The 15,228-nt window shown below is 39.2% G+C and overlaps 1 protein-coding gene across 1 annotated transcript; it reads right to left on the reverse strand.

Moving 5' to 3' along the window:
- Positions 1–13,893: 13,893 nt before the first annotated feature.
- Positions 13,894–14,756, reverse strand: LOC138435531 (translationally-controlled tumor protein). Its single transcript, XM_069580343.1, has one exon. It carries the CDS (start codon positions 14,642–14,644, stop codon positions 14,126–14,128), a length of 519 nt encoding a protein of 172 aa, XP_069436444.1. The 5' UTR covers positions 14,645–14,756; the 3' UTR covers positions 13,894–14,125.
- Positions 14,757–15,228: the final 472 nt, after the last annotated feature.

The following is a 15,228-nucleotide window of genomic DNA, read 5'->3' on the forward strand; positions in this document are numbered from 1 at the left end:
GCTGAATGTTGAGTCTTAAACCAGTTTTTTCACTCTCTTCTTTCACCCCCACAAGATCCTCTTTAGTTCCTCTTTGCTTTCTGCCATTAAAATGGTGTCATCTTCATATCTGAGGTTGCTGATGTTTCTCCTGGCAATCTTGATCAAATAAAGATGCTCAAATCACAGTTTGTTGAACTACCTTAAAACATACAGCTAGAAGCAAGGGGATAAGAGATAAGATAGGCTGAAGACATTTGGGAATAGGTCGAGCCAAGTGGGGGACCACACTCTCTGAATCCTGGGTCATGCAAGGTTCAGATGGGTGTTCTCTCTCACTCTGCTATATCAGTCTTTCCTGATGTTGGTGTGATTACAGAGGCCAAAGTTAAGACTGAACAAGGGTGCTCAGCAGGAAGGTACCTGAAAGCGAACACACTTATTTTTTTGGAGAGAAGAAGCTGGGATAAGAACTTCTGGCCATAGGTTGGAGTTTGCCAATCAGCCTGTTGAGTAGCAGTGGAGTTTATCTGCTCTTGGACCAAGCACATGTGGAGCCAGAGTGGGACTGTAATGAGCTTCACCAACGGGTGCCTGGGGCTTCTCTGATGGCTCAACGGTAAAGAATCCGCTTGCAGTACAGGAGACACAGGAGATGTGGGTTCAATCCCTGGATCAGGAAGATTCCCGTGGAGGAGGAAATGGCAACCCACTCCATTATTCTTGCCTGAAATGTCTCATGAACAGAGGAGCCTGGCGGGCTACAGTCCATGGGGTTGCGAAGAGTTGCATATGACTAAGCAATGGGTGCCTGATTTTGGAGACGATATTAAGGTATGACAAAAGAGATCATGGTAATATTTAGAAAAAATGTTTAAGAGATATAGGTTCAAAGCAAAGCAGGAGAGCTTGAAGGTACTATTTTAAAGCTCTTAGGGATAGTAGAGAAGTTGCCTTATGTTTCTGCTTCCTGGTTGTAAATCTGCATTAGCAATTCACAAGGTGAGATATTAGGGGTGCTCTCCAGCAATAGAATCCTGGGGATTTTCCTAATATTCCAAGGGGTTGAGGGAGTGGGAGGCAGGGGTTCAGGGTTGTAGGAAACACCACCACAATGATTTCATGGTGTCATGAACAAACATGCTTTGAAAAGTCACAGTTGAACAAGTTTAAATTGGAGTTTTCATTATAGGACAACTTTATGGCACCAAAACTATGGATATTAATCAGGCCTAATCTATTGAAAAACAAAGCATTGCTTTTAATAGACACTCCTACTTCTGAAAATCCCAGTGCATCCAGGCAATATATTTCAGCTTAATGAGACTGTTAGTAGGAGATTTAGAATGTGAAACCTCTGATAAGAATGTGATATGCAAATTGGGAAATAAGAAAAATATTTTTAAGCTTTTTATTTATAAGATATCATGTAAAAACATTTAAACATACACAAAGCTATCATCTAACACAATTATTTTTAAGTTTTGTGTTGCCTTTTACTTACATAGATAATTCTTAAAGAATTATCGTATTTTTCTATTTTGTTTTCCTTCTTCATGTTTGCAAGTCTTCCTAATTATTATTTTAACACCTCTTATTTCACTCAGTTGATGTTTCATAATTTTCTAAGATATTCTAACGTTGAACGTGTGCTGAGTTCCTCTCATGTCTGATTCTTATGAACGGTAGCCCACCAGGCTCCTCTGCCCATGGAATTTTCCAGGCAGGAATACCGGAGTGGGTTGCTATTTCCTCCTCCAGGGGATCTTCCCAACCCAGGGATTGAACCCACATCTCTTGAGTCTCCTGCATTGGCAGGTGGATTCTTTACCACTAGCACCACCTGAGAAGCCATAACACTGGATATTTAGGCTATTTTCAATTTTTAAAATATATCACAGTCAGTGCTATAAGGAAAAGCTGTACCAGTGATTGTTTTTGCTTTGCTTAAATATTTTCTCTGGGATGAATTTTTACAACCCAAATTGAGACAGGCTGGGACCCGGGACCTTTTAAAACTGCAGTGCTCATACCTAGACAACCGTTTCTTCAAATAACAGAAAACAAAGAAACTACAAGCGACTAAAACTAACTGCATGCATGCTCAGCTGGGGCAGATTAGGACAAGATACAAAAAGGCCAAAACCCAACTGCCACTTCCGAGGTGCCAGGAGCGGGAGCAGGGTACTGCACGTGATCCCTGCACACAGCACCATAAGGGGCTGGGCAGACCACCTAAGCCACCCTCCACCCACACTGATCTCACTGCCCTTCAGCGACCTCAGTTCCCTTCAGGAACCAGCTCCACTCCGCTCCTCAGCCCACCCCCACCCGGCCTCAGGGAGTAAGCAAGGGAACCAGTCCTAATAAAACCTTGCCTGAATTCCTCATCAGGCCTCTTATCAATTTCTGTTGACTAGAGAGCCCATGAACCCCCGTCAATAACCAAATTACCATAAAATGGTAGGAGCTTCTACTTTTGCTTTCTGTGGTCTTACTGCTTCCAAAAGAGTTCTATCACTACATCGTTGATGAGATATAAAAATTAGGTAATAACTTCTTATCTATTTCAAAATGCCTATCTAGACTCCTTTAAAAAACATTGTACACATATATGAATCTGAAAGTCGACCCTTGAAAAGCAGATATAACAGTAACAAAAAACAGGAATTCGCATTTGCCTAAGTGTTAAAGAAAAAAAAAACATTTCAGAAAGTAATTAAATGATAAATTGTAAATTTTCTTCTTTCTTTGAAATTCTTGCTAAAAATATTATTAAAAATCACTCGACATATTCAGCAAGTGGGCAGCAAGGACATCAGTTCTGTAAAATATATCTTTTCTTTAGAAATAAGAACACTAATGATTTATATCCTATTTTGGCTGTGCTGGCTCTTTCTTGCAGTGTAGAGGGCAGTCTCCGTAGTTGTGGCCTGTGGACTTCTCCAGTTGCAGTGCAAGGTCTTAGTTGCCCTGCGATGTGTGGGATCTTAGTTCTCCCACCAGGGATCAAACCCACGTCCCCTGAATTGGGAAGGTGAATTCTTAACCACTGGACCAACAGGTAAGTCTCTAATGATTCAATTGAACAGCTCACCGTCCTTCTCGTAGCTTCATTTTATAAAAATGTTAGAATTCTTTCTCCCCAAACAACCAGTTTTGTATCCTAATTCATCCCTTTACATTCTGGGGTTATATAAAGATGATTCATTATACATAAGAAATAGTTTATATTACTTTTTAATTGAAGTGTAATGATCACAAGGAAACATGCACAGATATGAAGAGTGCATTTTGTGTGTATGCCCACACGCACAAAATGCACAGATATGAAGTGTATATTTTAATCAGTTTCGACAAGCACATCAACCTGCATAAACCACACCCTAAAACCCAGAGAGCTACTGGTGCCTCCTTCTAGTCAATCCTCTCCAGAAACAATCTGTTCTGATTTCTTTCATCATGGATTAACTTCATATGTTGCAGAACTTTACATAAATACGCTCATTCAGTGTGTACACTTGTGCTTGTCTCTTTGGCTCAGCATCTTTTTGAAATTCATTCATATTGTTGTGTGTTATCAGTATTCCATTCCTTTTCATTGCTGGGTAGTATTTCACCCAGCAATATACTTTATTGCTTTGTTTATCCATTCTTCTGTTAATAGATATTTTTTAAAGTAATTTTAAAAATTTATTTTTGGCTATGCTGGGTCTTCGTTGCTGTGCACACTCTTTCTCTAGCTGTGGAGAGTGGGGGCTACTCTCAAATTGCAGCTCGTGGGCTTCTTATTGCAGTGACTTCCCTTGTTGCTGAGCATGGGCTCTAGGGCTCGGGAGCTTCCGTACTTGTGACTTCTGGGCTCTAAAGCACAGGCTCAATAGTTGTAGTGCACAGGCTTAGTTGCTCCAAGACATGCTTGATCAAGGATCAAACCTGCATTGGCAGGTGGATTCTTTGCCATGGAGCCACTAGGGAAGACCTTGTTAATAAATATTTAGGTTATTTCCAATGTTCCACTATTATAAATAAAGCTACTATGAATATTCATAGACAACTCATTTTGTAAACATGTTTTTATCTCTTTTAAGTCAATTCCTACAAGCAGAAATAGTTGGGTAGTGGGTCATGCTATGTTTAACTTGATGAGAAAATGATTAACTCTGACAAATAAGAAAAATATAAACATATAGAAAAATAGGAGAAAGACTTGAACAAATTTTACAAAAGAAGAGATCCAAATGGTCAATAAATATATGAAAATATCAGTTATCACAGGAAAGCAATTTAAAATGCATTTACCACAGTGACTAAGGTAAAAAGATGGAAAATACCTAGTATTAGTGAGCAGATGGAATGACTAGAAAGAACTTGCATACACTACTGGTGTTGAGTGACAGAAATCAGACACAAAAGGTGCTTTCTTTATGATTTTATTTACACAAAGTACAAAACCAGTCAAAACTAATCTATGAGTTTGAAGTCAGCATAGAAATTATCTCTCTGTGTGAGTTATGGTAGTGACTGAAAGGGAACACAAGGACACTTGGAATAGTGGTTTAGTTCAAGAAAACTCAGTGAACTCTGTACTTACTACACATGCGTTTTTTGGGAGATATTACAGATCTGGTTCCAGACTCCTGCAATAAAGCAAATATTGAAATAAAAAGTGTATAACATGATTTTTTTTGGTTTCTCAGTGCATGTAAAACTTAACTGAAGTCTATTAAGTGTGCAATAGAATTATGCCTAGAAAAACAATGTATATACCTTAACTTAATAACAATTTATTGCTAAAAATACTAATTATCATTTGAGCCTTCAGCAAATCATAGTAGTAACATCAAAGATCACTGATCACCATAATAAATAAATTAATAAAGAAAAAGTCTGAAATATTGCAAGAATTACCAAATGTGACATGGAGACACAAAGCAAGCAAAAAGTCCCAATAAATTTGAAAAAATAGCCCCAAGAGACTTGCTTGACACAAGCCTTCAATTTGTAAAAAACACAATATCTGCAATGTACAACAAAGTGAAGTGAAATAAAACAAGTTATGCCTGTATACATAGTATAATTCAATAAAAATTAAAAAAAATAGACCATAACTCAATACCACCACATTCCCACCAGAATGGCTAAAATTAATAAGACAGAAAATACTAAGCTCACAAAGATATACAGCAATAAAAATAGTCATACAATCCCTTTGGAAAACTGGTGATATTTACTAACTTTAAAAATATGTATACTTGTGTGTATATAAAGTGAAGTGAAGTCGCTCAGTCATGTTCGACTCTTTGTGACCCCATGGACTGTAGTCTATCAGGCTCCTCCATCCATGGGATTTTCCAGGCAAGAGTGCTGGAGTGGATTGCCATTTCCTTCTCCAGGACATCTTCTCAACCCAGGAATCGAACCCGGGTCTCCCACATTGCAGGCAGACGCTTTACCATCTGAGCCACCAGGGAAGTGTGTATATGCAATTGTATGTATATTACCCTGCACTTCCATTCCTAGCGATACATGCTCAAAAGAAATGTATATTTTAAGAAATGTTCAAAGCAGCAGTATCCATAATAATCCAAAGCTGGAAATCACCCCAATACCCATCAATGATAGAAAAGGTAAATTGTGGTGTGCACCTGCCACCCAACACCACGCGTCAATGAGAATGAACAAACTCCTGGTGCATGCAACAGCATAGGCGAACTTCACAAACTTAAAAGCTGAGACTCCAGATTTCAAAACATGGGATTCCATCTACAGAAGGTTCAAAAACAGGTGAAACTAATCTATGATGTCAGAGGGAGGCTGTGATTAACTTAGGGGGCTTTGTGACTGGTAGCAGACATGAGGGCTCTTGGGGTGGTGATAATGTTCCGTTTTATGTTCTATGAACATTACACAAGAATGTGAAGTTTTCAAAATTCACCAAGCTAAGCATTAATGGTCTGTTCTGTGTACTTTTCTGTATGTATATTACACATCAATAAAAACTGACTCTAAAAAGGCCCTCAGATCTGAGATCCAATCTGATCTAACCTTACGCACATGCTATCTTCTGTCTCTGGGTCACTAGTTTTTCCTTTTCAAGGTTATCAGAAACAGTACTATCAAAAAGGGACGTTCTTTTGCTCCTTGTGGCACTGTAAGCATAATACATACGTGTGTTCTAGAACAGTCTAGGGGCACAACATTAAGCCATTGAGCCAATCATCAATGTGTAAAAGCTGACTAGTTTAGAAAAACAGAAAAAAAAATGCAGTATAGAGGTGGCATATGGTATCTACCCTAGTTAGATAAATCATTAACCTGGGTGCTCTGTGGTACAGGGTATTTGACTAACCTTGCAAACTAAGGCAGGCAGCGAAAGTAAGGACACTGTGGCCATCTTTCTGTCTCAAGAAACCAGGGAGGAGAGCTAAGTCGGTAAGGCATTCCAAGCTACTGGCGTCTCAGTCCAGTTGTTGGTTCTCTCACTAAATTTGCTTCCCTCTAATCTGTAAGGGAAAAAAACACCTTCAAGAAAGGTTTTTAGGTCCTGCTGTATAACACAGGGGACAATAGTTGATATCTTTGATAAGCCATAATGGAAAAGAATATTTTAAAAGGTATATCTATGTGCATTAATATAACTGAGTCCCTCTGCTGCACAGCAGACATTGGCACAAAAATTGTATATCAACTAAGTTCAATAAAAAATTAAAGTAAAAAAGAAAAAAGAAAGAATTTTTAAAGGATGTAAAGGAAAGTCCAAACGAAATATCCCTTCCCCGCCTCAATAAATCCATGGGAAACTTTCTTGGAGAGTTGAATGGGTTGTTGATTTATCTACTGCCAAAGACTGAAAAATAACCTAAGGAAAGTTTAAGTGATTTACCTTTCCCAGAACTAACTTCCCCCTCCCTTTCAGAAAGCAGTTTCTGTGTCAACTTCTTGCTGAGCAGCAGCTGCAATGAATACGGATCATTGCAGGGATGTGTGCTTACTCAGCCGGAGGGGGGCGCGCAGGAACGTTACGGACAATTTGAACGGAATCAAATAGTTTCTGTTTATTATCCCACTGTGGCTGCCAGATTAAACTATCTGAAGTAAGCCAGGACTGCCTCAAAAACTTGGACCAGCTCCCCACCGCTTAATAAAATAAGCCCAAACTCTGTATTCTTCAAAGTTCGTTCAAGGTGACTGTTTCAGCGAAAGGTGTTGGTGCATTTCTGTCCTTGTTGGGAAAGTATGAAGTCAAACATGGTATATTGTAGGCGTCTGAGTAGTGGGAGCAACGACGATTTTGTTCAGTCGCCTCACTTCCTCCATCCTGTTTCGGTGTTAAAAAGGCATTGCTCTTGAGGGAGAACAAAGCAGAGAGTCAGCACTGGTAAAGAAATAGTGAACGCCAAAAATGGCTTTCTCTGGTATTTAAATATAAGTAATTGTTTTCAGCTATTCTCAGTATTCAAAGCTGGGTCTTGTGATTACCTGTAAAGAAACTACGATAGTTTCAGGACTACCGCATTTTTCAAGTACCACTGGAAAAAACTCACGAATTAAAAAGTCCTCATCTGATTTCATCTTATCAAAATGGTTAATGTCTCTCAACTTCCTGGTAGCTCAGACGGTAAAGAATCCGCCTGCAATGCGGGAGATCTTGGTTTGCTCTGAGTTGGGAAGATCCCCTGAAGAAGGAAAGGACTACCCACTCCAGTATTCTTGCCTGGAGAATTCCATGGACAGAAGATCCTGGTGGGTTAGAGTCCATGGGGTTGCAAAGAGCTGGTCGAGACTGAGCGACTTTCAACCTCCTGCTAGCAAAATATCAAATGCTAGGCTAGCTGCTGGACTAATTATTTTTAGTTGTATATATATTGTGTTCTCAATTGTATAGGAAAGATTCGAAGACAAAGTGGTTCCAGTTTAGCTTTTCAAGAGTTTTTCAAACTCTCTCCCTGTCCAATCCAGGGTATCCATACGTGTCCCATGTGTTGTCTGAAACCATGGTGCTTGCAAATAAACAGCAATAGAAAAAAATAAAATAATGAACACTAGAAACAAATAGGAGAGTATATTTGTATAACCTTGTGGATAGGGAGGTCTTTCTAAGCAGGACAGGAAATTGAGAGAAATTAAAGAAAAACTAGACATGTTTGACTACAAAAAAATTAGTATTTCTTTGCAAGGCAAAAATATTGTAAACAAAAAGAAAAAGTGAGGGAAAATGTCTGCAGTAAAAATGACAGAAAATGGTAAATGTCTTAATAAACTAAACCTCCTACAAATTAATAAACAAAGGACAACACAATGGAAAAATGAGCCAGTATATGAAAAAGCAATTCATATAGGAGGAACTAGGAGAAGATGCTCAGTTGCACTGGGAGTCAGGAAAATTCTGTGAATTCATGAATAAAAATATATACAAGAAAGGCATAAAAATAGCCAATCTGTAAGTGGTTGCCTCAGGGACCAGAGGCCTAGGGGAAGGTAGTAGATCTGGGATTTGATGGCAAAAAGGATTTCAACTTGAACTGCAATGCAGTTTTCTTTTATTAAAATATATTATGATTTAAGGGAAATGTGACAAGAAAGTAACAGTTATCAAACTTGAGTTTTGTCTGTTGGTGAACATTTATTTGCATTTCTTTAGGTATATGCCTAGGAGTAGAATTGCTGGGTCAGGAGCCTGGTAGGCTGCAGTCCATGGGGTTGCTAAGAGTCGGACACAACTGAGCGACTTCACTTTCACTTTTCACTTTCATGCATTGGAGAAGGAAATAGCAACCCACTCCAGTGTTCTTGCCTGGAGAATCCCAGGGACGGGGCAGCCTGGTGGGCTGCCTTCTATGGGGTCGCACAGAGTCAGCCACGACTGAAGTGACTTAGCAGCAGCAGCAGCAGCCGGAAATGCATATGTTCTAGTAATGTCCTGTTTCTTAATCTGAGGTGTTCGTTACAGGGTGTGATCAGATTATGAAAATTCACTGAGAGATATACTGATGTGTACACTTTGATAAAAAGTTAAACAAGAACAACAAAAAGTTTAACAACTTTACGGAGATAACTTTGACATATAAAAATTGTATATATTTAAGGTATACAACTTGATGTTTTGATATATTGTGATACTATTTTTGTGTGTGTGATTCCATTTTTAAGTGATTAGAGAACCTACTGTATAGCACAGGAAACTCTACTCAGTGCTCTGTGGAGATACCTGTATACGTATGCTGATTCACTTCGATGGACGGTAGAAACTAATACAACATTGCAAACCAACTATGCTCCAATAAAAATTAAAAAAAATCAGATTGGGGAAAAGTAAATTATATAGATCGAAGGTATGACCTTTATACAAATCGAATCTATGTATACTGACTTGGTGGGATATCCCTGAGAAGCTAAGTGAAGAAAGCAAGCTGAGTATAGACTGACCTCATTTTTGTAAAGATAAAAAACAAAAATTCCTTTAATGTGCATTTGTGTGTGTAAAATCAAGAAGAAAAGATTGCGAATAAATAGATCTACATTTTATCATGGAAGGATACAATTAAAAGAGGAATGAGAAGAGAGATAATTAGCTTTTCTTTAGTCAGCTTTACATGATCTGGCTTGCTAAAACCAGAATAGCTTCTAGGTATTTTTTAATATTTTTTTTTCCTTTAAGGTTTAAGATTTTACTTAACTCTGACCCATGACATCATCTCTTGCTGAGTTAGATTGTATCATCAAATGTATTTTCACAAAGGTATATCAACCCTCTTTGCATATTTAGAATGCCTTTTTGCTATTTTTATTGAGCTATATAATATTATAAAAGTTTCAGGGTATACAGCATAGTGATTCACAATTTTTAAAGGTCACATTCCATCTATAATTATTTTTAAAAATTGGCTATACTCTCTATGTTCTATATATCCTTGTAGGTTTTATTTGATTTATTATAGTTTGTACCTCTTAATACCCTACCCCTATCTTGGCCCTCCTCCCTTCCCTCACTCCTCTGGTAACCACTAGTTTGTTCCCTGTATCTGTGAGTCTGTTTCATTTTGTTATATTTGCTAATTAGTTTTATTGTTTTGATTCCACATATAAGTGATATACAATATTTGTCTTTCTCTGTGTGACTTATTTCACTTACCCTCCAATTCCATGTTGTTGCAAATGGCAAAACTGTATTCTTTTTTAATGGCTAAATAGTATTCTATTGTTTATGTATATATAGCACATCTTCTTTATCCAATCAGCTGCTGATGGACACCTAGGTTGCTTCCATAGCTTGGCAATTATAAATAATGCTGCTACCGCACAATTGCACTCATCTCACACACTAGTAAAGTAATGCTCAAAATTCTCCAAGCCAGGCTTCAACAATACGTGAACCGTGAACTTCCAGATATTCAAGCTGGTTTTAGAAAAGGCAGAGGAACCAGAGATCAAATTGCCAACATCCGCTGGATCATTGAAAAAGCAAGAGAGTTCCAGAAAAACATCTATTTCTTCTTTGTTGATGATGCCAAAGCCTTTGACTGTGTGGATCACAATAAACTGTGGAAAATTCTGAAAGAGATGGGAATACCAGACCACCTGACCTGCCTCTTGAGAAACCTATATGCAGGTCAGGAAGCAACAGTTAGAACTGGACATGGAACAACAGATTGGTTCCAAATAGGAAAAGGAGTACGTCAAGGCTGTATATTGTCACCCTGCTTATTTAACTTCTATGCAGAGTATATCGTGAGAAACGCTAGGCTGGAAGAAGCACAAGCTGGAATCAAGATTGCCGGGAGAAATATCAATAACCTCAGATATGCAGATGATACCACCCTTATGGCAGAAAGTGAAGAGGAACTAAAAAGCCTCTTGATGAGAGTGAAGGAGGAGAGGGAAAAAGTTTGCTTAAAGCTCAACATTCAGAAAACGAAGATCATGGCATCTGGTCCCGTTATTTCATGGGAAATAGATGGGGAAACAGTGGAAATAGTGTCAGACTTAATTTTGGGGGGCTCCAAAATCACTGCAGATGGCGACTGCACCCGTGAAATTAAAAGACGCTTACTCCTTGGAAGAAAAGTTATGACCAACCTAGAAAGCATATTGAAAAGCAGAAACATTACTTCGCCAACAAAGGTCTGTCTAGTCAAGGCTATGGTTTTTCCAGTAGTCATGTATGGATGTGAGAGTTGTACTGTGAAGAAAGCTGAGCGCCAAAGAATTGATGCTTTTGAACTGTGGTGTTGGAGAAGACTCTTGAGAGTCCCTTGGAATGCAAAGAGATCCAACCAGTCCAATCTGAAGGAGATCAGCCCTGGGATTTCTTTGGAAGGAATGATGGTAAAGCTGAAACTCCTGTACGTTGGCCACCTCATGTGAAGAGTTGACTCATTGGAAAAGACTCTGATGCTGGGAGGGATTGGGGGCAGGAGGAGAAGGGGACGACAGAGGATGAGATGGCTGGATGGCATCACCGACTCGATGGACATGAGTTTGAGTGAACTCCAGGAGATGGTGATGGACAGGGAGGCCTGGTGTGCTGTGATTCATGGGGTTGCAGAGTCGGACACGATTGAGCGACTGAACTGAGCTGATGAACATTGGGATGCATGTATCTTTCTGAATGAGTATCTTCATTTTTTTTCAGGTGTGTATCCAGGATTGGGATTGCTGGGTCATTTGATAGTTCTATTTTTAGTTTTTTGAGAAACCTCTATACTGTTTTCCATAATGGCTGCACCAATTTACATTCCCACCAACAGAGTATGTTGGTTCCCTTTTCTCCACATCCCTGACAATATTTGTTATCTGTGTTCTTTTTGATGATGGCCACTCTGACAGGTGTGGGGGTGATACCTCATTGTGCTTTTAATTTGCATTTCTGATGATTAATGATGTTGAGCATCTTTTCATGTGCCTGTTGGCTGTCTGTTTTCTTTGTAAAAATGTCTATTTGGGTCTTCTACTCGTTATGTATTTGTTTATTTGCTGCACCAAGTCCTCACTGTTGCGAGTAGGCTTTCTCTGTTTTCGGTAGGCAGGGACTTCTCTCTAGTTGTGGTATGTGGCCTTCTCATTGCAGTGGCTTCCCTTGTTGTGGAGCATTGGCTTAGTTGCTCCACGACTTGTGCAGTCTTCCTGGACCAGGGATCAAACTCATGTCCCCTGCATTGGCAGGCAGATTTTTAACCACTGGACCAGCAGGGAAGTCTTTCTGCTCATTTTTTAGTCAGGTTGTTACCAGAATTGTTTCTGGTTATTTTAGATTGAGAATCATTCACATATGATAAAATTCACCATTTAAAAGTATATAATTCAGCAATTTTTAGTATATTCACAAAGTTGCACAAACATCACCACTATTTACTTCTGGAACATTTTAACTCTGAATCCCCACCCCCCCAAATCCTATACCCATTAAGAGTTACCCTGTATTCCTCTTGCCTCTCAGCTCTCAAAACTACTAAACTACTTTCTTTCTCCTTGAATTGCCCATTCTGTACATTTCATATAAGTGGAATCATGTAATATGTATGTGCCTTTTCATGCCTGATTCCTTTCACTTAGCATAATGTTTCTTAAGTTCAGCCATGTTGTGTATATGTGTGTGTGTGCACGTGTGTGTGTGTGTTCAGTCTCTCAGTCAGGTCCAACTCTTTTGCAGCCCCATGGACTGTAGCCCGCCAGGTTCCTCTGTCAGTGGGATTTTTCAGGCAAGAATACTGGAGTGGGTTGCCATTTCCTCTTCCAGGGAATCTTCCTGATCCAGGAATTGAACCCTTGTATCCTGTGTTTCCTGCATTGACAGGCGGATTCGCTACCACCAAGTCACCAGGGAATCCTCAACCATGATGTAGCATATATCAATACTTCATTCCTCTTTATGGCTGAATAATGTTCCAACTTTTTTTAATCCATTCACCAGGTGATTGTATTGTTTCTACTTTTTGCCTCTTATGAATAATACCATCATGGACATTGTGTACAAGTTTTTACATAGACATAGGTTTCTAACTTTCCTAGGTATGAACCTAGGAATGGAATTTTTGGATCATCACTAACCCTTAAGCTTCCCTGATGGCTCAGTTGGTAAAGAGTCTGCCTGCAATATGGGAGACCCAGATTTGATCCCTGAGTTGGGAAGATCCCCTGGAGAAGGAAATGGCAAGCCACTCCAGTATTCTTGCCTGGAGAATTCCTTGGAGAGGAGCCTGGTGGGCTGCAGCCCATGGTGTCACGAAGAGTTGGACATGACTGAGTGACTAACACCTTCACAGTAAACCTGCATTTAACCTTTTGAGGAATTGCAGACCACTTTTTAAAGCAGCTGTATCATTTCACTTTTCTGCTATCAATGTATGAAGGTACTAATTTCTCCTCATCCTCTGTGACACTTGTTACTATTTATGTTTTTTATTACAGCCATTCTGTTGAGTATAAAGCTTACCATGTTTGTCTCGATTTGATTTTCCTTGATGACTAATGATGTTGAACATCTTTTCATGGGCTTATCGACCATGTGTATACCTTCTTTGAAAAAAATGTATATTCAGATCCTTTGCCTATTTTCAATTTGGTTGACTTTTTGTTGTTGAATTGTAAGAGCTCTCTGTATATTCTGAAGTCCCTTGTCAGGTATATCATTTGCAAATGTTTTCTCCCATTTTGTGAGTTTCTTTTCATTTTCTTGATTAGCATCCTTTAAAGCATAAAATATTTTATTTTTTATGAAGTTAATTTTGCCTATTTTTTCTTTGATTGCTTGTGCTTTTGATGTGATATTTAAGAAATCATTAGCTAGTCAAAGGTCCTGAAACTATACCCCTAAGTTTTCTAAGAGTTTTATAATTTTATCTCCTAAATATTGATCTTGAATCCATTTTTAGTTAATTTCTGTACATGGGGTGAAATAGGAGTTTACCTTCATTCTTTTTTTTTTTTTCCAATGAGTTTAAATGTGTTTTATTTTTAGACAACCTACATGACACGTTTTCTCAAAAACAATGCCTCCGCTCCAAATAAATCAACGTTCAAAACAAATGAAGAGCTCGAGATGACATCAGTCCCATCTGTCTAAGTCCTGGTGTTGTGTGGATGAAAAGCAGTGGCCAGCCAGTTTTGACGACAGGTGATTGATCCAAAGTAACTGCCAACTTTGTTAACATTTTTCCATCTCTAAACCATCCTTAAAGAAAATCATATATGGGGTTACACCATCCTCACGGTAGTCCAGCAGAGCGACCATGCCATCTGGATTCATGTTTTCACCAATAAAGAACTGATAGTTTTTGAAATTAGCAAGGATGTGCTTGATTTGTTCTGCAGCCCCTGTCATAAAAGGTTTTACTCTTTCTGGTCTCTGTTCTTCAAGTTTCCCTTTGATTGACTTCATGTAATCTTTGATGTACTTCTTGTAGGCTTCTTTTGTGAAGCTGGTTTCCTGCAAGTGATGGTTCATGACAATATCGACACCAGTGATTACTGTGCTTTCGGTACCTTCGCCCTCGGGGCCTTCAGCGGAGGCATTTCCACCAATGAGCGAGTCATCGATGTTACCCTCTGTCCTACTGACCATCTTCCCCTCCACCTCCAGACACAGCCCGTCCGCGACCTCCCGGATCTTGTAGATGTCGGAGAACATCTCGTCATGGCTGATGAGGTCCCGGTAGATGATCATGATGGCGACTGGAGGGAGGCGACAGCGGCGCTGGCTTAGCAGGAGCCCGGAGCTCAGAGCGAGCGCAGTGCGGCCAGAGCGGCGCTCGGGGGGAGGGGGGAGCGGGCGGAAAAGCTACCTTCATTCTTTTGCATGTTAATATCCAGTTCTCCCAACTTCATTTCTTGAAAAGTCTATATTCTTTTCCTCCATATTGAATTGTTTTGGTTTTGATATGATTGTATAGGTTTTCTCAGTGCTACTCCATTGATCTATAGGTTGATAGAATTTAGTCATGTAACATCAAAGTACTTAGTGAAGCTCTCTCTGGGGATTTTATTGTTTTAAATTTTACTAATCCCCGTATTCATTTTCTTTAGCTGCTGAAACAAATTGCCGCTAACTGAGTGATTTAATACAAAAGCAATTTATTATCTAATGTATCTGTAGGTTTTAAATCTGATATGGGCCTCACTAGGTTTAAATCAAAGGGTGAACAGGCCTGAATTCTTTTGTGGAAGTTCCAGGGGAGAATCTGTTTTTCTGGGCAGCTTTTTGCCTATATTCCTTGGGTCACTCCTTCCTGCTCCTTCAAAACCAGTAGG

Source organism: Ovis canadensis, chromosome 3 (genome assembly GCF_042477335.2).
Source record: "Ovis canadensis isolate MfBH-ARS-UI-01 breed Bighorn chromosome 3, ARS-UI_OviCan_v2, whole genome shotgun sequence".
NCBI lineage: Eukaryota > Metazoa > Chordata > Mammalia > Artiodactyla > Bovidae > Ovis > Ovis canadensis.